Genomic DNA, 24,438 nt, shown 5'->3' with positions numbered 1-24,438 from the left:
GGCAGGGACGGGGAGGCGGAAAACTGGCTGAGCTAAACCCTGATTGGCTGAGAATGGCTCTTGGCTATTGCCCTTGGCAAACCCGGCCACCTCTACCTCCCTGTCCAGCCCAACCCTGACGGTTCCCACCATGTTTGCCATCAGCCCTGGTCCAAGTCACAGCCTTGAGTCATTCTGCAGCAGCCTCCCGCAGCCACCTGAGTGCCCACCCTCATTGTGCTTTCCTCCTGTCCACCTGGCTACTGGCTCACGTCCCCTGTGGCTTCCATCACACAGAAAGTGAACTGAAATCCTTTCTGAGGTCCCGGCCTCCATGCCTGTGTGCTGGCCTGGCTAACTTTGCTGCCCAAGGCCTCCAACTCCTCTGTCTCCCAGCCTGGGGCCCTCTCTGGGGGCCTGGGACTCTCCAGTGTGTCCTCTCCCTGGGCTCTGAGTTGATGGTCACCCCATGAGGAGCAGCTCTCCTCTTGCTCCTCAGGACTCACATTGTCCTGTCACCTCCTTTCTAGAGCCGGTCCTGAGCCACCCTCTCCCCCTCCTCTTCTCATCATCTAAGGCCACCAGCGAGGGCTCAGTGTCCTGCTGTCTGCTCTGCTCCAGACGCCTGGCTCCTGGTGGACATGGCCAGTCTGTGTGAATGAATGTGGGAAGGCAGGACTCCCACCCTGCCGCTCCACCTGGACGGCCCTCCTCTTGCCCCTCCTCCCATACAGGGTGTCCTCTCCTCTGGAGCATCTGCATGCAGAAGCCTCTGGGGACGCAGTGTCCCTATGGATCAGAGCCCAGCATGGCCACACAGAGCTTGCTGCAGTGAGCACGCTCAGCCTGTCTTTTGTCCATGGGGGGGGGGGGGGCGGCAGGACCCAACCAGGCTCAGTAGCCCGGAGGGATAGAATCCCCTCCAGGGGCTTCCTGACCCTCTCCTGGCTGCCCAAGCAGCTCTGGGCAGGGCTCCTGAGGCCTTTCCAGCAAGTGGTGCCCTGCAGAGTCCTCTTGTGCAAAGCCCCTGGAGCGGCTCCCTCACAGCGCCCCTCCCCTCTCTGACCACACCAGCCAGGGCTACCTGATAGCCACGTCCAGGTTGGGTTACACAGGCACGGCAGAAGTGCCATTGGCCACGATGACCAAGGCGACAAGGCTGAGTGACCTGGTGAAAGCCTCCTCTGGCTGGACTCCCCCTTGGCCGGCTGTTCACCACTGTGCCTCTTTTTATAATGAAAAAGGAAATTATTTCTGCTTTGAATGATGGCGGCTCCAGAAATGGTGAGTGAGGGCCGGGGAGGGGCGGTGCTGCCCGGCGGAGGCTGCTGCAGGCGCTGCCCTCGGAGGGAGTTTTTCCATGAATTCTTACCCTTTAGGAAGATAAACTGCCTCATCTGCCACAGGCTGATAATGGGCAGAGGCATCAGCAAGAAGCAAAGCCGGGCTCGGCCGAGCGCGAGCTGGTTGATTTTCTAAGATATTCCTCCAAGTCGCTCCCGCGATGCAGGGAAATGACCGTGTTTGGCCCGCAACTCTGAGCGTGTGTCAGGCCTGTGGAGCCAGGCTCGCTGTGCGTGGCCGGTGGCTCCCTTTGGAATTTCAACATCAGAACGGGCAGCGAGGAAGGAAGGGAGGGCAGACCAAAGGCTCCCGTCTGCAAGCCTGTGGGTCCTCCGGGTCTCAGCTCTGGGGCAGGTTCCCCGCCAGCCCACACCTGACACCGGAAGAGGGGCCTGCCATTTATCTACCTGCAGGGCTCTGCCGTTTCCTGGCTCCTGGGGTCCCTCCGGGAGTTGGGGAGTGACTGAGATGGCCTCAGTCCTCCTGTCCTTGCCACAGGGTTCTCTTGGAGAAGAGCAGGTGTGGCTGCCCAGGTGTGACCGAGGCCAGAGCTCCTGGCTGCCTGGCTCTGTCATCCTTAACTAGGTCACCTCTGTGGGAGCCAGGAAAGGGCGTGTTTGGGGACACCGCGCTGCTGCTAACACGGTGGCGGGCGCCCATCCCTGGTGCTGGGTACCTTTGGGGACGGGACCTCATGTGAGTGTGGAAACCTGTTGTTTGTGGCAGGAGTGTCACAGGGCCCAGGGGTCTGCTCATGGGGGTGGGTGAAGACAGTCAGAACAACTTTGAAAGTAGTTTCTCAGCTGAGGCACAACACAGGACTGCTAATGACCAAGGGGCATCTCCCCGCAAGAGCCTTTCGATTGATGCCAAGCAGGTTAAACGGGCAACGGGAAAGCCACTGTCATACGGGAATCAAGTTTTTTTGCTCTTTTTTTCAACTCGGTGGCAAAAATAGCTTCTCTGTGGTTCAGAATAAACAACAACAACAAAAACCCAGATGTGGAATTGATCAGGATCAGATTTGAAATGTGACAAAGATACTTCTGACAGTGGAGCTACGGGTGGGGAATGAATGTCTCTGTTCTCCTCGGCTAAAGGAGGTGGAGGTGGAGGTGGAGCCAAGCCTCAGAGGCCCTGAGATAGTCACCATGGGGGAAAACGACCCACCGGCCACCGAGGTCCCCTTCTCCTTCCGGTCACTCTTTGGCCTTGATGATCTGAAAATAAGTCCTGTTGTGCCAGGTAGGTGGAACCAGGTGAGACCCTGCGGTGTCCACAGAAAGATGACGACCATGGCCGAGAGTCCCTCCTTACGTCCGCATGCCCGACAGCTGGCTGCCCGCCTTTCCCAGGGCTGCCGGATCCCAGAGGGAAGGGGGACAAGGAGGGACTGTCTCCTTCAGCTGCTTTCTGACTTGCTGGAGGCGGGTGCTACCTCTCTGGTGGGAGGCTTTTGGAGACGGGGGCTCCACAGCTGTCCTGGTCAATCCTGGAGGGGTCAGATCCTGGTCAGAAAACCTCTTGGGCCTCCAGGAAGTCCTGAGTAGCAGTGGCCCCAGTCCTGCAGAGAACTTCTGCCTCTGACTGCCTTCCAGCCAGGACAGGGAGCTGAGTGTAGGTCAGGGCAAATGCCCATCAAGTTTGAGTGTCTCCATTTGGTCCTGACGGAAGTCGGCCGACCCTTTTCTGTGTCACTGAAGTTTCTCTGTGTGTTCTCCCATGGGCTTTTACCATTTCTCATTCCGGTTTCCCCCCGTCGGAGGCCCAGGCTGTCCCCAGGTGCCAATATGGTACATGGTGCTCTTCTCAGGGTCTTAAGGCAGACTTTGCGTGGGTCTAGGATGACAGTTGGATGGATTCCTAGGAGGAGCAGTGCTGGGGCACCAGTTCCCCAGCTTTCTGGCACCTCTCTCCTTTCAGCACGGGGAGGCCAGCATGCCGTGCCCCCTGCTGAGCGCAGTGTGGAGGCTGTGGCGCTGCTAGCAGCCAGGGGCTCCTTCTCAGAGAGGCTGGAGTTTTCTCCCACTGACCATTTGCACCCCTCTTACAGAGAGTCTTTTGGCTTTTCACTCTGGTCCTGTCCCCAGGACATACAGGGTGGGGTGGGGCTGCCGCAGTTCCCACAGCACCTTGGAGGCAGAGGAACTGCCGGCAAAGGGGGGCTGATGCAGTCTCCCCCTTGGTGTCCGTCTTGATCCCACACTGGGAGTCAATTCCTAAACCTAAACACACACCACAGCAGGTCACACTTGGGGTTCCTGCAGACTCTTTTAATGGTGGATGTCTCAGTAGATATTAGTGGATTTGGAGCAGACTCCTTCTGGGGGTGGGATGAGGGTAAAGAGAAACCCCTGCTGGCTCAAAGCCTTAGATGTGTCACCATGAAAGGAATTGGCCTCCCATGTTATGTTAAAACTGTTTCCATTATCAACATGTCATTCACCTACCCATCTACCCACCCATCCACCCAACCACCCACTCATCCTTTCACCCACCTACTCACCCACCCACTCATCCATCCATCCACTCATCCTCTCATCCCACCCACCCACCCACCCACTCATCCATCCATCCATCCACCCACTCATTCTTTTTTTTTAGAATTTTAAAAAATTTGTTCTAATTAGTTATACATGACAGCAGAATGCATTTTGACACACTGTACACAAAGGAGCACATCTTCTCCGTCCTCTGGCTGTGCATGGTCAGAGTCACTCCAGTAGTGACACAGGTATGTAGGGTAGCAATGTCTGTCTCATTCTACGGTCCTTCCCATCCCCACTGACACCCCTCCCCTCCCTCGCCTCTGCACAAGCCAAAGTTCCTTCACTCTTCCCTGCCCTCTCCCCCTGCCCCACTATGGATCAGCATCTGCTTATCAGAGAAAACATTCAGCTTTTGGTTTTGGGGATTAGCTTATTTCACTTAGCCTGATGTTCTCTAGTTCCATCCACTTATCTGCAAACGCCATAATTTCATTCTTCTTTAAGGCTGAGTAATATTTAATTTTGTATATAGCACATTTTCTTTATCCATTCATCTGTTGTAGGTCGCCTGGGTTGGTTCCATAGTTTAGCTATTGTGAACTGAGCTGTTATAAACATCGATGTGGCTGAGTCACTGTAGTGTGCTCATTTTAAGTCCTTTGGGTATGAACCAAGGAGTGAGATAGTTGGGTCAAATGGTGGTTCCATTCCAAGTTCTTTGAGGACTCTCCATACTGCTTTCCAGAGTGGTTGCATCAATTTTCAGTCCCACCAGCAGTGTATGGGTGTGCCTTTTCCCCACATCCTCACCAACACTTATTATTGCATGTATTCTTGATAATTGCCATTCTGACTGGAGTGAGATGGAATCTTAAGAGTAGTTTTGATTTGCATTTCTCTAATTGCTAGAGATGTTGAGCATTTTTCATATATTTGTTGATTGATTATATATAATCTTCTGAGAAGAAGTTCAGTTCCTTGGCCTATTTATTGATTGGATTATCTGTTTTTTGGTGTTAAGTTTTTTTGTTCTTTATATATTCTGGAGCTTAGTGCTCTATCTGAGGTGTATGTGGTAAAGATTTTCTCCCAATCTGTAGGTTCTCTCACTATCTTATGGTTTCCTTTGCTAAGAAGAAGCTTTTTAGCTTGAATCCATTCTATTTATTGATTCTTGATTTTACTTCTTGTACCTTAGGAGTCTTGTTAAAGAAGTCAGGTCTTAAGCCGACATGGTGAAGATTTGGGCCTACTTTTTCTTCTGTTAGGCACAGGGTCTCTGTTCTAGTGCCTAAGTCTTTGATCCACTTTGAGTTGATTTTGTTCAGGGTGAGAGATAGGGTTTAATTTCATTTTGCTACTTATGGATTTCCAGTTTTCCCAGCACTAGTTTTTAAGAAGCTATCTTATTTCCAATGTATGTTTTTGGTGCCTTGGTCTACTATGAGATAACCATTTTTATGTGGGTTTGTCTCTGTCTTTTATTCTGTACCATTGGTCTGCGTGTATGTTTTGGTGTCAATACCATGCTGTTTTTGTTACTATTGCTCTGTAGTATAGTTCAGGTTGTGGGATTGTGATACCTCCTGCTTTATTTTTCTTGCTGAGAATTGCTTTGCCTATTCTGGGCCTCTTATTTTTCCAAATGAATTTCATGATTGCATTTTCTAGATGTATGAAGAATGTCATTGGGATTTTAATAGGGATTGCATGAAATCTATACACAGTTTTGGTAGGATGGCCATTTTAACTATATTAATTCTGCCTACCCAAGAGCATGGGAGATCTTCTTTAATTTCTTTCTTTAGTGTTCTGTAGTTTTCTTTTTTCTAAAAGTTTTTTAATATTTATTTTTTAGTTCTCGGCGGCGGACACAACATCTTTGTTGGTATGTGGTGCTGAGGATCGAACCCGGGCTGCACGCATGCCAGGCGAGCGCGCTACCGCTTGAGCCACATCCCCAGCCCTCTGTAGTTTTCATTGTAGAGGTCTTTCACCTTCTTTGTTAGATTGATTCCCAAGTATATATATATTTTTGAGGCTATTGTGAATGGTCCACCCATCCATCCATCCATCCATCCATCCATCCACACATCTAATGAGTATTTATCAAATGCTGCTGTTCAAGGTACTGGGGATACAGCCACGAACAAGCTGCTCAGCCCATTCAGGCCAAAGACAAAGCACTTGCTGTTCATTTCTAGTCTCTGAGTGGGTGATGATTATCTGCCTTCTACTTCTCTGTGCCCTCTGACCCTTTCCTTCTGCTTCCTCTTTTCCCTCCCATTTTATTTATTTTTTTATCATTTTTGTCTTTGAATTCTGTCTTCAGCTGCCTGAGACAATACTGACCATTTTTAATCACACTCTATTGCTGGGGGTGAAGCTGTGGTTCCCGATGCAGGCAGGGAGGTCTGTCCAGGTCCCCCCTGGGCAAGTTCCCACTCCACGTCTCCAAGACTAGAAGAGGGGAGGTGTGAGACTCCCCCCACCCCGCCGGGCAGGGCGTGATCTTCCACAGGCTCTCTTCCCTTTGGGGTTCCTTCCTTCCGCGTTGTTAATGAACATGACATCAGCAGAGCTATGAGGTAATTTGTGTGAAATGACCTGCTCTTCCTGGTAGGAGGAGCAACAGTGGAACTACTCTTGGTGCCCCGAGAGGCGGGCACTTCTGGGTATCTCAGTGCTCTTTACATTTACTTTTCCACCAAATCTGCTGGTTCCGTGGGCAAGACCTGTGAAGGGCCTGAAGTTTCACCCTCTCACGAGCTAACAGGTTGGCCTGCCACAGAGACAAGAGAGTCCTGTGTTGGAGACAGGGACACATGACTCAGCACAGCGGGTGACTTGAGCATCCAGTCTGTGCCTGCTGCTCCGGTCACCACCCTCAGCTCCAGAGTTGGGGAGCAGCCAGGTGTATACTGTGCATGCGGGAGGTTTGCGTCACAGCCGGAGGACCTATAGTTAAGGGCACCCTAATATTTGTAACGGGCTGCAAGCTGAACTGTGTGAACTTTGCTCTGGAAAGACATTTAATTTATCAAACTGGGCAGTGAGCAAACGGGTCCTTGCCCTGAGGGACTGCTGCCTCTGTTTCCCAAGGCCACCTGCTCCACACACATCCTTGGAGAGAGATCAAGAACAGAGGCTGTCGGTGTCTGTGCAAGAACATGGAGAAGTGTGTCCCTGTCCTGCCTTGGGGACTCCCTGGGAGTCTGCCTCAAGGACCCTGTCTAGGATTTACACATTGTCCTCTTCTACAGAGACACATCCTTGGGACCTGGGGCTCCTTCTCCCTCTGAACTAGTGTCCTGGGGCTATGGAACCCAAGGGTGACTTAAAATAGCCTGAATTCATTGTCTCCCTTCTGGGGGCCAACCCAGGACAGCAGCAGGGTGCCTCCTTGGGAACCTGTGGGGCCCTCCCTTGCCGCTCCCAGCTTCTGGCCACTTCCGGCAACCTCCTGCATTCCTTGACTTCCAGGCACATCATGCTGTCCTCTGCCCTAGCTGCTCCCTGTGTCCCTCCCTGCCATCCTCCTCTGTGTGTGTCTGTCTCAGTGTCTGACTTGCCCATTCGTAGGACTTCAGTCACATTGGGTCAGGCCCACCCCCTGGGCAGCATCTTGAGTTGACTGCTACATAAAAACCCAAATAAGGGGGCATTCAGAGGCCTGGGGGTGCAGAGGTCAACCTGTCCTTCTTGGTCCACCATTTAACCCTCACTCCATCTTTCAGTCCAGGATGGACAGACTAGCTGGACTGGGACCGGGGAGCACTGAACTTCTAGAGAATGTGGCCCTTTCTCTAATTAAGCCACCTTCTTGGGGGTGCGTTTGCACTGGGGGGATGAGTGGCTAAACTCTGAGATTTGTTGCTCGGGTGCTCTGTGCCCCCCTTGGTTTTCAGATACAGACGCGGTGGCAGCCCAGATCCTGTCTCTGCTGCCCTTGAAGTTTGTTCCGATCATCGTCGTGGGGATCATTGCGTTGATCCTGGCGCTGGCCATTGGTCTGGGCAGTGAGTACCGTCCATTATCCAGCAGGCTCTCGGATGCTCCTTCTAGCACTTACACTTTCATGTGCTTCCTCACTCCAGGGTCTTGCTGCCCTCAGCCTTAGCTACTGGGGGCCGCTGTCCCTTTGGTTTGCTGACTGGGGGCTCTGTTTATCTGCATGAATGCAAAGCCTTGTGGGGCTCGCAGGAGCTGTTGGCCACACTTAGAGCTTTGTCACCAAGGAGCCGGCCAGGGAGGAGTGTCCCTGGGGGCGGGAGGGACAAAGGGGGCATTCAGGTCGCACCAGGTTCTCCAGATACTTTCACAGAGAGGTGCGTGTGGCTTTTGAGAAAGTGGGTCGTTGGAGAAAGGGTATGTAGGAGGGAACAATTTCTCAGTTCTCCTTCAAATGACTGAATCACAGACCAGTTTACAATGCCACCTGCTCGGTCGTGGGGTCCACAGTCCATCCACTCCCGGCCCAGAGTTAAGAGGAAACCCGGAGGCCCAGCAGTTCTGTCAGGCTACCGGCTTAGCTGGCCTACTGCCATGTAGTTTTCTTTGACCTTGAACCCTCCAGAGTCTAAATTCATGTTTAGTTGTGCTTCCAAGGCCAGGCCACATAATAAGACCAAGTGGGATGCAGCCCCTCCCTCTGGAATTCAGCACAAAAGCTGGTCTGGAAGAAATAGGCCACAGAGGAGGATGCAATTTCAAGACAGGTTTCATTATTGATGGGCTAGTCAGCGCCACGTGGCAGGTGGACAGTTGATAGTGCGGCGCACTGACAGAGCTGCTTGCTAACATTCCTACCCTCTTCCCTTTCCTCAGTCCACTTCGACTGCTCTGGGAAGTACAGATGCCGTTCTTCCTTTAAGTGTATTGAACTGACAGCTCGATGTGACGGGGTCTCTGACTGCAGGGATGGGGAGGATGAATTTCGGTGTGGTAAGGTGCTGCCTGCTCACTGCAGGAACAGGAGGGGGCCGGCAGGACCAGCTCGGACCCTCCCACCTGAGGCCTTCCCTCGGTCACGGTCATGCCTGTCCTCAGCCGGGATTTAGCTATCACTAGGCCCTGGAGATGAAGGGAGACCAGGGAGGGCTGAGGAGCTGGGGAGGCTACAGGAGCAGAGAGACCAGGCCTCCAGGAGGCCTCGGTGCAGACAGTAAGGCTGCCCCTGCTCTGTGGGGCGGCAGCTGTGGTGAGCCTCAGGCCAGATGTGGAGGGGGAGGGCTGGAGCTGGCCTTGGAGCAGTCTCTGCCCAGGCCTCAGCCTGCATGGCCGCTCACAGACCTTCCTCCCCCACGGCCAGTCCGGGTGAGCGGTCAGAACGCGGTGCTGCAGGTGTTCACAGCTGCTTCGTGGAGGACCATGTGCTCCGACGACTGGAAAGGTCACTATGCGAACGTCGCCTGTGCCCAGCTGGGGTTCCCCAGGTAAGTTCAGGAGCGTGTCCACCCCAGGCCAGGCAGCGAGAGTGCAGGTCACCGCAGGTAGCTGAGCACCTTCTGCTTAGCTGTGAGCCAGCATCTCTAGAAGAGCAGCCCAGACAGCCCAGGTGACTCGCTGAAGTCGCCCAGGAAGCCGTGTGGGGGGTCCTCAGGGTCAGGCCAGGACCCCGGATGCTTGCAACGAGTGCTTTGGAGTTGAAAAATGATGGCTCTGGCTTCCCACTCCACAGCCGGGGGGCAGAGGTGGACACGGCCTCCTTGCTCCTGGTGGCCACCTCAATGTCTGTGTGTTCTTCCCAAGAGCCCTGCAGCATCATCTCTTAAAAAGCCAGAGGTGTGAACTACAGGGGTTGAGACACTGTTTAGCCACAGGCAGAAGAAAGACGGGCAGGGGATCCTCTGCTTCGTGGTCAGCTTGCGTCTGGGGCTGGGGCGCTGGGGCACACCTCGGCCCGACACGGCCGCCCTCCTTGTGACTCCTCACGGCTGCTGCCCCTCCGTGGTGCCCTGGCCTCGCCTCACTGCCCTTCACTCGGGTTCCCCGTGTGCAGGGGCAGCTCCTGGGTTCCCGCTCCTCTTAGGGACTGGGCAGGGTCAGTTCTGGTCAGCGTGGGCTGCAGCCCTGTTTGCACCTCAGGAAACCGGGGCCTCCAAGCCTCGCAACTCTGACCTTCCACAGAGTCCTGGTTTCACACCCCGTGTGTCCCGAGCACTGCTACAGTCGCTCCCACAGCTGCCTTGGAGAGTTACGTGGGCTCTACGCGCAGAGACCGGCGGGGACAAGTTCACACCCCACACGCACGCGCGTGTGCACACACGCACACGCACACACGCACACGCACACGCACACACAGACACGCACAGACACGCACACATGCACACGCACACACAGGCACACACACGCACACACACACGCACGCACGCACACGCACGCACACATGCACACACACGCACACACGCACACACGCACGCACACACGCACACACGCACACACACACAGACACACGCACATACACCCGCACACACGCACACATGCACGCACACACGCACACACGCACACGCACACACAGACATGCACGCACACACGCACACACGCACACACAGACACGCACGCACGCACACACGCACACACAGACACATGCACATACACCCGCACACACGCACACACGCACGCACACACGCACACACGCACACACACACAGACACACGCACATACACCCGCACACACGCACACATGCACGCACACACGCACACACGCACACGCACACGCACACACAGACACGCACGCACACGCACACACGCACACACACATGCACGCACACATGCACACGCACGCACACACAGACACGCACACACACACACACGCACACGCGCACGCACACGCACACGCACACACACACACGCACACACACGCACACACACACGCACACGCGCACGCACACGCACGCACACACACACGCACGCACACACATGCACGCACACACACATGCACGCACACGCACACGCACACATGCATGCACACACACGCACACACAGGCACAGACACATGCACACACACATGCACACACACACGCACACACACGCACGCACACACACGCCCACACACATGCACACACATGCACACACACACGCACACACACGCACACACACATGCACACACACACACGCACACACGCACACACACGCACGCACACATGCTCCCACGTGCAGCACTGGAGAGCTTCCTGGGGCGGTTTCTGCTCCTGCTCCTGCCTCTTCCTGCTTTAGCCCCCCTCTGCTTCCTCCCCCTGGACTGTCCCCCACCCCCAAGAAGCCCGGCCCCCTCCCTCCCCTGCAGCCCTGTCTCCCACGCCATGCTCCCTGCTCTCTGTCCTGCCCATCTGTCACCTCCATTGCTCAGACCCACTTTGCATTCTCGCTTCCTCCTATTTCTCTTTGAAAACCTTTCTTTGAGCCTCGTCTCTACCACATCCTATGGCAGATGTTTGTGATAAACAAAAGACATAAACAGACCCGTCAAACAGAGAGCTCAGGTTCCATCGCCCATGCCTGGTTTCCTCCCTGAGAGCAGGGGCAGCATGGTCCTGCTCCAGGGGGCTCTTGGAGTGGCCTTCAGGCCTGGAGGGGGCTGGCACCAGGCAGCCTGCTGTGACACTCATGCTGTGGCTGCTGCTTTGAGCCATTGTGGGCCCCAGTTGTGGCACCTGGAGGCCCTCTGCAGGTCACAGGTCCCCGCCCATCAAGCTGCCTGTGCACTCAGGTTCTCTTGGGACCAGCCACAGCATGCTCCTTGGTGCCAGGGTCTTCTGCCCTTGCTGTGGTCTGAGCACTCCTGGGAGGGCTGCCAAGGTCACGGACGCAGGCTCCAGGACGTGTTCCTCAGATCAGGCTTGACTGAACTGTGTGCCCTCCTGACATGTCACTCCCTGCTCTGTGTGACATCCTGCCGGCTGAGCTGCTGTGCGCAGAGTGCAGAGCGAGCAGCCCCTGCCCCATACCTGGCTCATTCCCTAGACCAACTTTCCTCTGGGACTCTTCAGATGCTTGAACTCTCTCCTCTTCCTTTCTTTCTTCCCCCTCCCTCCTTCACTTCTTCCCTCCATCCCCTCCCTCTCCCCCCTCCCTCCCTCCCTCCCTCCTGCAGTGCTGGGCCTTGTGGGCTAGGCAGCTGCTCTGCCCTGAGCCCCTCAGCCTGACTTCTCTGTCTCACCCCTTTCCTGTCCCTGCCTGGACACCTGCTTCCTGATGTCTCTCCCATTTTCCTGGTCCTGGGGCCCCTGAGTCCCTGCTCTCCCTCTCTGCAGGGAACCCAGCCCAGCTCTAAGCAGACAGCTAGCTCCATGTTGGTCCCCTGGCAAGGCCACACCTGGCTCTGCCCCCGTCCCTCCCCCCCCCCCCCCCGGACTGGCCAAGCACAGGCCATTTCAGACAGAGGTGGGACCACACGGTGTGTCAGGAAGCCATCCTTCCTCTGGTGGCTGGACCAGGGTAGGAGGGCAGGGCCTGGGCCGGGTCTGCGGGGCCTTCTAAGGTGTGTGCAGTTTATTTTACCAGCAAAAGGAAGTTTCCGACAGTGTGGGGTGGACACAACGAAGCCCCACCCTGTAACCCTGAGCTGGTGGATGGAAGGATTCAGCCCCTGTAACCTGCTGAGTCTGTGCCTCTGATGTGCTCGCAGCTACGTGAGCTCAGACAGCCTCCGGGTGGACACTCTGGAGGAGCAGTTCCGGGGGCACTTTGTGTCCATCAATCACCTCTTGCCAGATGACAAGGTGACCATGCTACACCACTCGGTGTACGTGAGGTAGGTGGCCCACGCTGGTGCTGAGTCCTCGTCTGGCTTTGTGAAGCTGGGCTCAGCTCCAGGAGTGAGTCTGCAGGGTGGCCACGGTGGTCAGGCTGGGCAGGTGCGGCAGCGGAGTGTAGGAGCGAGTATGGCCCAACAGAGAAAGGAAGGAAATGCAGTCAGGGAGTGACCTGTGTGACCGAGGCAGTGCTGTGCCTGTCACCAGCAGGGACTCCAGCTGTTTGGGAAATGGAAACAGGAAGAATGGTAGGAAATAAGAAATAAAAAAGCAACTTGCTTACAAAGTCCCTCAACACCCTCACCTACTTTGCATGCTTCCCCACGGGGAAGGAAAACCAGGTGTCCTTGGCAACAAGTGGTCACCTGCAGGTGAGGGGGTTGCCTGCTGTCCCAGGTTGGATGGTGAGGGGAAGCCGCAGCCGGGTGTTCTGATCCACCCTCTCCTCCTGACACCTGGGACCACCCCCTGGGCTGCGTGTCCTCTGTCTGAAAACAGGCTTTTGGCCTGTCCACCCTGGAATGAGCAGCACCTAGGGCCTCCCTCATGTCCCGTGTCCTCAGCCTTGTGATGCTAGCTTCTCTTGTATGGTGAGGCTGGGGCTCTAAAGGCAGAAAAGTTGCCAAGGTCTTGGGCTCCTCTTTCCCCTCATTATTGAGAAAGCAGATTTCTGGTCCCCACCAGTGTGGGGCCTGTGGGGCCTGATTTCTTCCAGAGCATCTCACTGCTCCAGAGCCCTGTCTAAGGTGTGTGACCCAGGCTGAAAGAGTCCTGGATGGCCAGGAGTTCTGTCCCTGGGGGCCCTCTGTGTCCCAAGGGCCAGGGTGTGGAAAACACGGGGTATTGACCCACAATGACACCAGGCATGTGCCGATGGTCTGTGTGTCCTCAGAGCCACGCGAGGCTCGGACACAGTAGCGCGAGGACCACTTCACGATGCTCCAGGGTTAGAGGAGGTGTGCAGTCTTGCTCCCTGGTTTGCTTTTTCTTTAAAACATACACCAAAATTGTAATTCAAGAGTAAGGCAAATTAGAGTTTCTTTCTTTCATTTTGGAGACTGAACCCAGGGGCACTTAAACACTGAGCCATATTCCCAGGCCTGTTTATTTTTTATTTTGAGACAGAATTTCACTAAATTGCTTTGGGCCTTGCTAAGTTGCTGAGGCTGGCCTTGAACTTGTGATCCTCCTGCCTCAGCCTCTTAAGTTGCTGGAATTACAGTGTGGGCCACCGCACATGGCCTGGTTTTCTTTTACATCAAGACTAAGTTAAAAAAATAAAAAAAAAAGATGTCCATTTCATATGCCTCAGACATATATCTCAAAGCCTGCCATTTTTTTCCATTTCAGGGAGGGCTGTGCCTCGGGTCACGCAGTTACCTTGAAATGCACAGGTAAGAGCTTCAGATGGCAGAGGACCAAACAGGAGTCAGGGCTTGCAATGTCCCATCCTCCTCCTTCCCCTCCCACGACTGCTCTGAAGCCCTCCTTCCCAGGTGCCAGGTGGGAACTCTGTCCCTCCATCCTGGAGGAGGGGCCAGGGCCAGGCTCACCTGTCAAGTGTGGAGAAGTCCCAGGTGACTTCTTAGCAGTGGACAGGCCTAGGTCCCTGTGTACATCCTGAGAGCCTGGCTCACTGCCGCTCCCCCCTTGAGCACACACAGGCTGCCTGGGCCCAGGGGAGCTGCCGCTGGCTCCCGGCAGAAGGCAGAGTTCCCCTGGCTGGGGTCTGATATGGTCCTCCTCGCAGTGCTCATCTGAGGACCTCTGTGAGCTCTAGGTGGTGGCAACAATGTTGGGAGGAGCAAGTCTGGGTGGTGACTCCGTTTGCCCCAGAAAAGCCTGTGGATCTCCGCAGCCCGCTCTCTCCCTCCACAGTCTGTGGTCTGAGAACAGGATACAGCCCACGCATCGTGGGTGGAAACGTGTCCTCGCTGGCACAGTGGCCCTGGCAGGTCAGCCTTCAGTTCCAGGGGTACCACTTGTGTGGGGGCTCCGTCATCACCCCCCTGTGGATCGTCACTGCTGCACACTGTGTCTACGAGTGAGTGGCCTGGCCTCCTGGTCTTCCCTGACCTCTGTCCTGTCCTGGGTCAGGTGGGGTGGGCTGAGCTGGGTGGTGAGCAGACAGACCAGTCACCACGAAGCCTTGTCCAGGTGGAGGGTTCCTGTCCTCCCCACCGAGGAGCCACCATCACTGACTGGGAGGGACTGGGGACTCAGGCTCATTTGAAGAGTTGCAGACCTGCAGCTCATGCAGGAAAGGTAGAAAGAGGAGGAAGCCCAGCAGGAGGAGAGCCCCTGAACAAAGACCCTAGAGCTTCGCATAGCTGATTCCATCCACAGACTGTGTTCTAACTGCCACGTGAGACAGTGCAGCACGGGGTGGGGACAGGGTGCAGGACACCGAGTACCCCAGAGCAGTTTCTCTCAGGAGTCTAGAGGGCAAGAAAACCACAGAAAAGATTTCCCAACGCAATGACTAATCTCCTGCTATTTTTACCTCCTGCTTCGGTTGCTGTGGGATGATAGGTCCCTTGCAGTAAGCAAAGCCGAAACTAGTTCTCAAATGCAGAGAATCCTCAGTGGTGCAGAGTGAGGCCTATCTAGGATATACCCAGGCTGCGGGCCTGATTTCTGCAGGGCATAAGAGCGTGGTCAGATGCCAGGCACAAATGAGCAGGGTGCTAGGCCATCTCTTGCTTGACGACATCTCCCATATCTCCTGGGCCCTCAGGACACTGAGATCAATGGGTGGCATGATTGGGTTTTTCCTGTGCTTCTCCTCTGGGTCTGTTCATTTCAGCCTATACCTCCCCAAGTCATGGACCATCCAAGTGGGTCTAGTTTCTCTGCTGGACAGTCCAGAGCCCTCCCATTTGGTGGAAAAGATCATCTACCACAGCAAGTACAAGCCAAAGAGGCTGGGCCACGACATTGCTCTGATGAAGCTGGCGGGGCCTCTCACCTTCAGTGGTGCGTCTGGGTTTCTCTGTCATTCCATTGCTCTTCATTTGTTTCAAGAGAATTTGTGATTGCTTGTTGAATCACTTTTATGAAAGCTGCCTAATCATTATCAGACAATTCCAGTGTCTGATTTATGTGTGTGTCTGCATGACTTGGTTGTCTTTTCACAGTTCTTGGCATAAATAATGTTCACTTATGTCCTGGACAATATGGCCATTATGTTAGGAGACTACACAAATTTTCAATTTTAGCAGACTGTCGCTTTTTTTAGATTTCATCTGTAGCCTGGCCATGTTTCCAATGCTGATTTAGTTTCAGGGACTTCCTGGTGCTACTCTAATCTCTGTGGACTGTTTGGTGCCATCTGGTGGCAGAAAGCTTCTTCAGGTCAGGGCAACTGATGCTTCTAGGTGGTGGAAGAGAGTCACCTTCTGCAGGGACAGAGCATACTTGCCTGTCCAGGAGCTTGCTGTGTGAGGTCCTCTGCCTGGAGCCTCTAGGGAGAGGAACAGGATCCCAGTCTTTAAGATGCAGAGCTGCCCGGTGGGTGTGGCAGGACCTGCCACCTCCTTACCAGCGGCGAGGTACTAGGCATCCTCAGCTCCCTGGAAATTCTCAAAAGAGTTCTCATCCTACCAGTTACTGAGTTCCGCAGGCTCCAAAAGGCCCTATTGCTCTGAGTCAAGTCCAGCCTCTGGGACATTTTGAAAATGATGGAAAGGACACACCTGATAGAACTCTCAAGGGTGTTGGGTTAGAGCCTCCCCAGTAAATCCCCTTGCCAAGGCCATGGGTGCTCAGAGGGCGGGTGGACTCCCCTCTCTGAAACAGGAGTTGCACAGAGCAGCCGAGTCTGCCCACAGTGGCATCTGTGTGCCCCTCTTGAGCCTATGGGACATGGGGAAAGGAATGTTCCTAGAGTCAAAGGGAATTGTTTGCTACACACCGAGACACATCTCCTCATTCCTTTTTAGCCTTTCCATTATTGTCCCACCCAGAGAAGCACATCTTGGGATACACTTGCAAGCCCTGGGCACTTGGGCACTGTCTCTGTGGGAGGACTTGGGTGGCACAGCCTCACATGCAGGCAAGCTTGCTGCCACTAGACACATCAGGAGTGGCAGGAATGCCCACGATGTGGTGCTCCCTAAGCAAAGTACCTACTCGAGCTCTTGACCAGGGGGGCCCAACTCCACCTGTTGCCTGTTTGGGGAAATAAAACCGTCCTGGAGCATGACCCCATTGCTGACCAGCACCAGTGGCTACTTCCATGCTCCAGAGGCAGAGCGGAGTGGTAACAACAGACACTGCTCAGCCCTCGGAGCCTGAACTACTTACTGTTCACAGCAAAGCCCTGCTGCCCCTCTAGGCCCATATGCTGTCCAGTTTGGGAGCTCTGGGTGGTGGGTGGGGTGGGCCCCCTACTCTGGGCTAGTTGCCCCCCAGAGATCAGTTGTTTCCTCTGACCGGTGCTTCACTGACCTGAGCCATTTCCCCCTCTTCAAACAGAGATGATCCAACCAGTTTGTCTGCCCAACTCTGAGGAGAACTTTCCTGATGGAAAAGTGTGCTGGACGTCCGGATGGGGGGCCACGGAGGACGGAGGTCAGTGGTCTGGAATCAGATTCTGAGCTGAAGAGCTCAGAACTTTGGGACTGGGAAGGGGCTCCTCCAGGGTCCCCACGTGATGTCCCTGTGGGGTGCAGAGAGCTCCCAGTCACGGGTACATGCACTCCCCCTGCTGCGTGGCTGTGGGTCACGAGACATGGTCCCACCTGTCTGAGGACTACACGAGGTGCTGATGTTCTCAGGGGAGAAATGAGACTCCAGGGAGAACATCATCAGGGCCCCCGGCTGCCCCTCCGCCTCCCACCCATTAACTAACATGTGGAGCCGGCCTGGAAGAGACTCCGAGCAGTCAGAGATGGGTATCAGGTGGAGAAGTTGTGCCTGTGGGACTTTGGAAAGGTGTGATATTTCATCTTACAAAGGTCAAGTAGAAAGAGCCACCTGATGGGATCTTATTGCTCTGATAACAGCAAAAGTAGCCATGCAGACAATGCAAGCAGCAGATGAATAAACCCAGCCTCTGTCTTCAGAAGAGTGGGGTGCCCGTGTGGTCACGGCAGGGTCTCCACCAACTGCTCCTTGTTAGGAGGAGTGGTGTTGGTTTCCCGTGGTTGCCGTGGCAAATGGCTGCAATCCACTGGCTTAAAACTGCAGAAACGGGACATCCCACATTTCTGGAGGCCAGAAGTCGGAGGTCAGGTGTGGGCAGGCCTGCTTCCTCCCCAGGCTCTGCAGGGAAATTTGCTCCAGGCGTCTCCTGAGGGTCTGGTGGCACCCACCGCCCTCTGTGCTCCTTGGCTTATGGATGTGTCACTCCAGGTTCAGTCTCCATCTCCACGAGGTGCTCCCGTGTTGCTGTGCCTCAGATCTCCTTCTCCTTTGTCCTGTAAGGACTCCAGTCACTAGGTCTAGGGCCTGCCTGAGTGCAGGATGATCTCGCCTTGAGATTCTTCCCTTCATTACATTTGCAAACACTGAGTTCCAAATAGCGTTGGATTTCATGGTTGCATGTAGTATGTGGGGGTGGCCCAATTCAACCAAGGGCAGCAAGCTCCCTGTTCTCCGTTGGACAGCTGTGAGCTGAGTCGCCCTCTGGAAGGCACGCGGGAGCCTACGAGGTCCATGGTGTCCCTGGGCCTTGCTTACCCAGCATTCCCAGCAGCACCCCCCAGTGGTGTCCATCCTGGCTCCAGGTCCTTACAGTGCTCACTGGTTTCAAGCCCACCCACCCACTCAGTCAAACCGTCTGTCAACATGGTCCGCACAGGGGCTCCCAGCTCCATCAGGACCAGCCTCTGCTTTGTGGAGCCAAGCAGGGAAAGCAAACCATGCCCACTCTCTCCTGGGAGCGCTCACTCAAGACCACCCAGCCCACCAGAAGGACTGAATCACAGGGGACTGGGAAGAGCAGGGGCTGCAGGAGATCCCCCTTCTCCCTGGTGCATCTGCTCAGTTTCCCACCAAGCCCGCATCTCCCTCTCCCTGCCAGGCCCTGTCCCAGGGGCTTGCCCCCACCGCCTGTGTGCAGGAAGCTCCTCCCAACCAGAGCTCTGTGCAGGGAGCTCCTCCTGCACCCAGAGTGGTGTGCACAGAGCTCTGTGTGTCTGCCTGCTCCTTCAAGCAGCCCCAAGGGGGTGCTATCACTGTGCTCATGTGTGGGTGAGGACACAGGCAGAAGGGAGGGCACCCCTTGCCCAGGTTCTCACAACCAGCTGGCCCCAGGCGTGGGGTCCACCTTCAGCCTCCCACCCTGCCCTTCGCCAGGGCCATCTTCAAGAATTAGGAGTACCCGGAGAAGAGTACTTGACCCCATGGAATCTCTGTGGGGTGGGTGGAGATGGCTCCTCAGCCGGACAGCAGCACTAGGCAGTCCCACTGAGGGTGAGATGTGGGGAGGACCTGGGCCGACAGAAAACGCAGGTGACACTCACTTGTGCACTTACGATGTGGACTTTTATTGGTGTAGATAATTACACATCTGGTGGGATTTCTTGTTTCATATTTGTACATGGACATAAGATAGCCATGTAATTTGGTCAATTAAGATGTGGGTTTTGAGGAGCACAGACCCACACACCCCTGCTTGTCTGCTAGGGGTGGAGAGGAAGGACTCCACAGTGAAAAGGCAAGTTCTCGTGGAGGGGTCCACCCCTCTCAGTGGTCAGGCAGACGCACCTCAGGGTATTGGTCTTCCGTGGCTGCTGCAAAAAACGATCCCCAACTTAGTGGCTTAAAATGAGAAACTTATCACCTTACAATTATGGAGGTCAGGAGCCCAGAGTTGGTCTCAGTGGGCTGAAGAGTGTTGGTAGCCTGGCGCCCTCTGGAGGCTCGGGGACAATCTGCTCCTCCTTCTCCTGGGCTCTGCCCTTGCTGCAGGGCCAGGAGCTCGGTGCTCTCCAGCCTCTCCCTGGTCCTGACCTCTGCTTCCGTCACCACACCTCCTCTGAGTCTGTTAAGCCCTGTGACTCCACTGAGTTCACCCACCTAATCCAGATGGTGGCATGGTGCATACCTGGGTCACACCTGCAGGTCCCTTTTGTCAGGTGTGGTGACTGGTCACAGGCTCCAGGGATTAAGATGGGCATGTTCTTGGAGGGCATTTTTCTGCTGACCACTGCAGGGCTCTGCCCAGATGCTGTAGGTGTCCTTCATGAATCTCAGTTTCCTTCCTGGAACCTGGACTGGCTGGTGTGTCGGGAGCCTGGCCCACGACAGGCCCTGGGGTGGGGGGACCCTGGCTCAGTTGCCCCGTGTCCTCCTTCACTCCAGGCTCCTTAGGGAAATTAGTGACCTTGACTTGCCGCCCACTCAGGAGGGGGTGAGGCTCTAGGCCTGGGATGTCCACAGCAGGTGAGTCTGCTGGCCACCCACAGGCCCTGGCCATGACCACCGTTGCAGCTGGGCAGCCTGCCCCTCGTGCCTCACCACCCAAGTCCCCAGCACACACCCTCTGCATCTGATCTGGGCCTCCTCCTCCCTGGACATTCCCTTCTTGCTTTGGAGCAGGTGACGCGTCCCCTGTCCTGAACCATGCAGCTGTCCCCTTGATTTCCAACAAGCTCTGTAACCACAGGGATGTCTACGGAGGCATCATCTCCCCTTCCATGCTCTGTGCTGGCTACCTGAAAGGTGGTGTCGACAGCTGCCAGGTAAGGGCTCCTGACGGCCCTGGGGTCGTGGCGCGGGAAAGGGTCCAGGAGTGACCCAGCACGTGAAACGGGCCACCACCAGCCCTGTGATTGAACGAAAAGCAAATTTACACAGCGTGGGGAAGAAATTTGCTTAAGATATTTGCCTTTCCTGGCGGCAGGGGCTGGTGTTTACCCAGTGCTCTGGGTCTGCAAGGCCGCTGGACTGGGGAGGGCCTCTCCCTCCTTCCCCCAGCCCAGTTCTGAGTGTGTGAGGGGCTAATAGAGAGGGAGGCAGGTGGGAGCCAGTGAACCCGGGCCCCCAAAAGACACAGTGGGCAGGACTCTGATCCTGCCTGGTGGACCACAGGACGCTGAGGGTCTGGCCCAGGCAGACTTCCCTCCAGAGCTCCCTTGGCCACCCTTGACCCTCATGGGCTCAGTATCTGAGACCTGGTGGGAGACACAGCTGGAGGGAACCTGCCCCAGTGGGGCCTTGGGCCCACGCCCTTGGAATGCCAGCGTGCGTTCTAGAAGGGCTGGTGGGGAACACAGAGCCATCCTCCTGTGGAGCCTGTGAGGCTGTAAGGGGGGAATCCTGTGCCATGGCCAGGGCACCGTGACTGTGCTGTCCCCTTGACTTTTGCCTCCTTCCTGCCATCCAGGGAGACAGTGGGGGGCCCCTGGTGTGCCAAGAGCGCAGGCTGTGGAAGCTGGTGGGTGCCACGAGCTTCGGCATTGGCTGTGCCGAAGTGAACAAGCCCGGGGTTTACACCCGCATCACCTCCTTCCTGGACTGGATTCACGAGCAGATGGAGGTGGGTGCCGGCTCCGGCAGCTCGCACGGGTTCCCCTGTGGCCCAGCTGTGCTGTAGAGAGCCAGATGAGCCAGTGGCTACTGACTCAGCAAGCGGTGATTTGGTGGCTTCAGGGCATCAGTCCTCTAGCATGGCTAATCCTTGGGTGACGCCATTTGTAGGTGTGGTCCTGGCACACTGAGGAGGGACCCCAACGGGGACGAGAAGAATGGAACTGCTTTACCCAGTAGGGCAAAGGGCAGTCCCAAAGGAGCCTCTCTGGGGCGGGGCCAAGTCAAGTGTGCCGTGTGCACCCACAGAGGGTGGGTGGTGGAGTGACCATGGACACCATGGAATTGGCCACAGAGGGCCTTGGACGCTCCCTCCAGGACTGCCCCTTGCTGGGAGCTAGGATGGAATGGAGATCTCCAGTGTGCAGGGCCCAGGCTGTGCTTCTTGGGGGGTCTGCCTGGGAGAGAAGTGGGAAGGGCCTGCAGGGGAGCCCTGGTCAGTAAGTGGCTCATCAGGCCCTGGGCAGGCAGGCGGAGCCCTGAGTCTCCAGGCCGCTGAGACTTGCTGGGCACCAGGGGATGGGAATTTCCAGTGAACACAGGCCCCGCTGTGATGGTAGAAGGTGGGGGTGACCCCATTCCTCCAGAGCAGGCCGGGAGGCAGGGAGGCGAGGCCAAGCCGTGGCCTCCAGGGCACTTGGCAAATATTTGCTGACTTGGCCTCAGACTGAGTCTCATATTACTCTTTGGATCAGTTTTGAAGACCTCTCCCTGACTCCTAATTCAGGTTAAATGTCCACAGCACAGAATGAGCCATTTGAAAGTGAACAGTACCATGTGTCCCTTACATTGACCATGTCGTGTGTCCTCTGTGTCACACAGCATTGTCATCATCCCCAAGTGAACCTGGTCCCCTTTTAACAGCCCTCCCCACTTCTCCAGCCAAGTACCCACCACTCTGCTTCCCATCCCTGTGGGTCAAAGACCATTTCAAAATGCTTTTCGCATTTGAAATAATCGAGGAAGAGAGGACGCCAAACGCCTAGTGTGCCTCAGGCGTGGACCCCTGGTTTTTCCTCTTGATTTTTTTTTTCCGCTTCGAATGAGAAGATGCCTGGTTCCCAGGGCTCAAGGGGAGGCCCACGACTGGTTCTGGTCCCAGCACCTCTGCTCTGTGGCAAGGGCCTGTGAGCAGCTTGCCGTCTCCCCGCAGGGCAGGCGAGGCCTTCGGAGCCTTGTCCCGGGTGGCAGATACTATGGCCCTCCTTGCATGACGTGGAGGAAACCTGCTTCGGGCTTCCGAATTATAAAGGGGGCGAGAATGAGTCTAAGCAGATCCCAGACTGTCACCCAGTGCGGCTCTGCACAGTGGAACCCCCAGATCTCCAACTTGGGATGCATAAGACCCTCCCTGGCTGCTGTTGCCACAGGACCTCCTCCAGGCAGTCTGCCTGGGGGTCTGGGCGTGAGGACCTGGTGATTTGTATGCACAGGGTGTTCGGGGCCCTCTGAGAAATGCCAGTCCATGTGCTTTGGCTCCCTGAAAGGCTTTAGAATAAGTTCTCACCACTCTCAGGAAGCAGCCTGCTCTCTGAGGAGTGGCTGGCAGGTGCCTTTGACGCTCTCTGCAGGGCATCTTAGTCATCTGCCACCTCTGACCACGGAGTCTGCAGGAGATGTCCCTGGTTGTGGACCTGATTTGGGATCACTCCTCTGACATCCAGGAGGGACTTAGAAGTGGCTTCCTCTCCACTGCGTGGTCTTGGAGGTGTTCGCTGTCCTGCTTGAGTTCTGTCACGGGCCCTTCCAGCACTGGCCTGGTTTGGCAAACTGTCCTGTCAGTCACAGGGTCGCTGTCACACCATCTTCTGTAGCCTGCTGGGTCACAAAGCCAACTGTTCTGACTCCAGCCTGAACTTTGGAACACCATGCTAAGTCCTAGGTTCCAGGGGGAGGGCATGGGCTTCTCTGGGCGGTGAGGAGAAGCAGGGCAGCCTGGCTGGGCATCGGGTTTCACACACAGCCGCAGCCTGCTCCCTTGAGGCCAAGCTTGTCCTCACTCGTCAATGACGATGCTGACCCTCTGTTTTTCACTCCTAGAGGGACCTGCAGACTTGAAGACTGGGGGACATGCTGCCACCAGCGCTCTCAAGGGAGACGGCTCCATCCTTCCCTGGACTCCTGTGTGGGTACATTGGACTGAGCAGGTGCCTCCAGGGTTCTGCTCAAGGCATGAATAGCAGAGCCCAAGGGAGGCGTCCTCCTGGCACTCTTCCAATGCCGCGGCCCGGGGCTTTGGGCTGAAGTGAACTTGAAGCTCCTTATTGCCTCCCACTAGGCACAGAAGCAGGCTGTCCCCAGGCACAGCCTTTCCCACCAGCCCAGGGCTCTTCTGTGCAGGGTGGTGCAGAGCACCATGGCCACTTGGCCACACACGGGGACCCAGGGCCCTGAAAGCCATCCCTGTAGATGCAGCTCTTCCCATGTGACCCTCTAGATACCAGAACCGTGTCTTCATAGCCCGGTGCTTGGCTCCTCATTGGCCTCTGGCTTCCTGAGAACCCTGCATCTCACTCTTGGCTGAGTGCCGACTACCCGTGTAGCTGGAAGTCCTGAGACCGGAGCCTCTTCTTTGATCTCTTCTGTGCCTGTTGTGCAGTTTGCGTTTTCTGTTGGAGCAGGTTTCTTAGCAGGTTCATGTGGCCTCATATTACAGTACAAGACTCACAAGCAAAGTCAGAAGAGGTGAAGTCCTGGGTAGAAAGGGGCCACCAGCTCCAACCCAGGGGCACTAAAAACAAGAAGAGTAGATGGCCGCAGGTCAACTCCATGGAGTCTGTTCATCTTCCGCACACCTGCCCCTCCCAGCTGGCCCCCCTGCCCTGAGTCCCATGTCACATAGTAACAGAGGAGGGTCACTTGGTACGTCTCACTGGCCTCTGGTGCTTGTCACAGATTAAGTCAGAATCTGAATCAGTGGCTTTGCATGTGGCAGTGGTGAACAAGGCCAGTGAGTTTAAAAGAGAGCAGGATGTGATCAGGTGCCTGGGGAGGAGCTGCTCCAGGAAGCGTGCGTGCGTGCGTGTGTGTGTGTGTGTGTGTGTGTGTGTGCATGTGTGTGTTGAGGACAGATGAAGTACAAGAGCTAGGGCAAACTGGCTGGCAGTGGCTGAATTTGGATCTCCCCACCCACACCAGAGCCATGGACAGATTCCCACACAGTACAGCCCTTGTGCTCGGGGAACACTGCGAGACCCTCACGGATGCCTGAGGCGGGGGTAGTTCTGAACTCTCTCCATATCATGTTTTCCCTATATATACACACACATCTATGGTAAAGTTTAAATTAGTCATAGGAAAAGATTAAAAGTAATAACTAATGATAAAATAGAGCAA

At 55.5% G+C, this 24,438-nt stretch overlaps 1 protein-coding gene across 4 annotated transcripts; it reads left to right on the top strand.

Annotated features, from left to right (window-relative positions):
• The first annotated feature begins 892 nt into the window (after nt 1-892).
• On the top strand, nt 893-24,206 carry TMPRSS3 (transmembrane serine protease 3). 4 transcript variants are annotated; one of them, XM_081302016.1, is made up of 13 exons: nt 897-1,263; nt 2,424-2,568; nt 7,721-7,831; nt 8,640-8,756; nt 9,124-9,247; nt 12,441-12,566; nt 13,918-13,961; nt 14,446-14,611; nt 15,374-15,543; nt 17,044-17,139; nt 20,113-20,255; nt 20,900-21,052; nt 23,143-24,206. In XM_081302016.1, exons 1-13 carry the CDS (start codon nt 1,243-1,245, stop codon nt 23,158-23,160), a joined length of 1,434 nt encoding a protein of 477 aa, XP_081158142.1. In that variant the 5' UTR covers nt 897-1,242; the 3' UTR covers nt 23,161-24,206. The 4 variants fall into 4 exon arrangements, with proteins under 4 accessions (XP_081158144.1, XP_081158145.1, XP_081158142.1 ...); XM_081302018.1 differs by lacking the exon at nt 23,143-24,206 and having other exon boundaries at nt 893-1,263; nt 20,180-20,255; nt 20,900-21,023; XM_081302017.1 differs by lacking the exon at nt 2,424-2,568 and having other exon boundaries at nt 898-1,263.
• Nucleotides 24,207-24,438: the final 232 nt, after the last annotated feature.

This window comes from Spermophilus citellus (assembly GCF_964194105.1).
Source record: "Spermophilus citellus genome assembly, chromosome: 7".
In the NCBI taxonomy this organism is placed as follows: Eukaryota; Metazoa; Chordata; class Mammalia; order Rodentia; family Sciuridae; genus Spermophilus; species Spermophilus citellus.
This window is presented reverse-complemented; position numbering and strand designations above follow the sequence as displayed.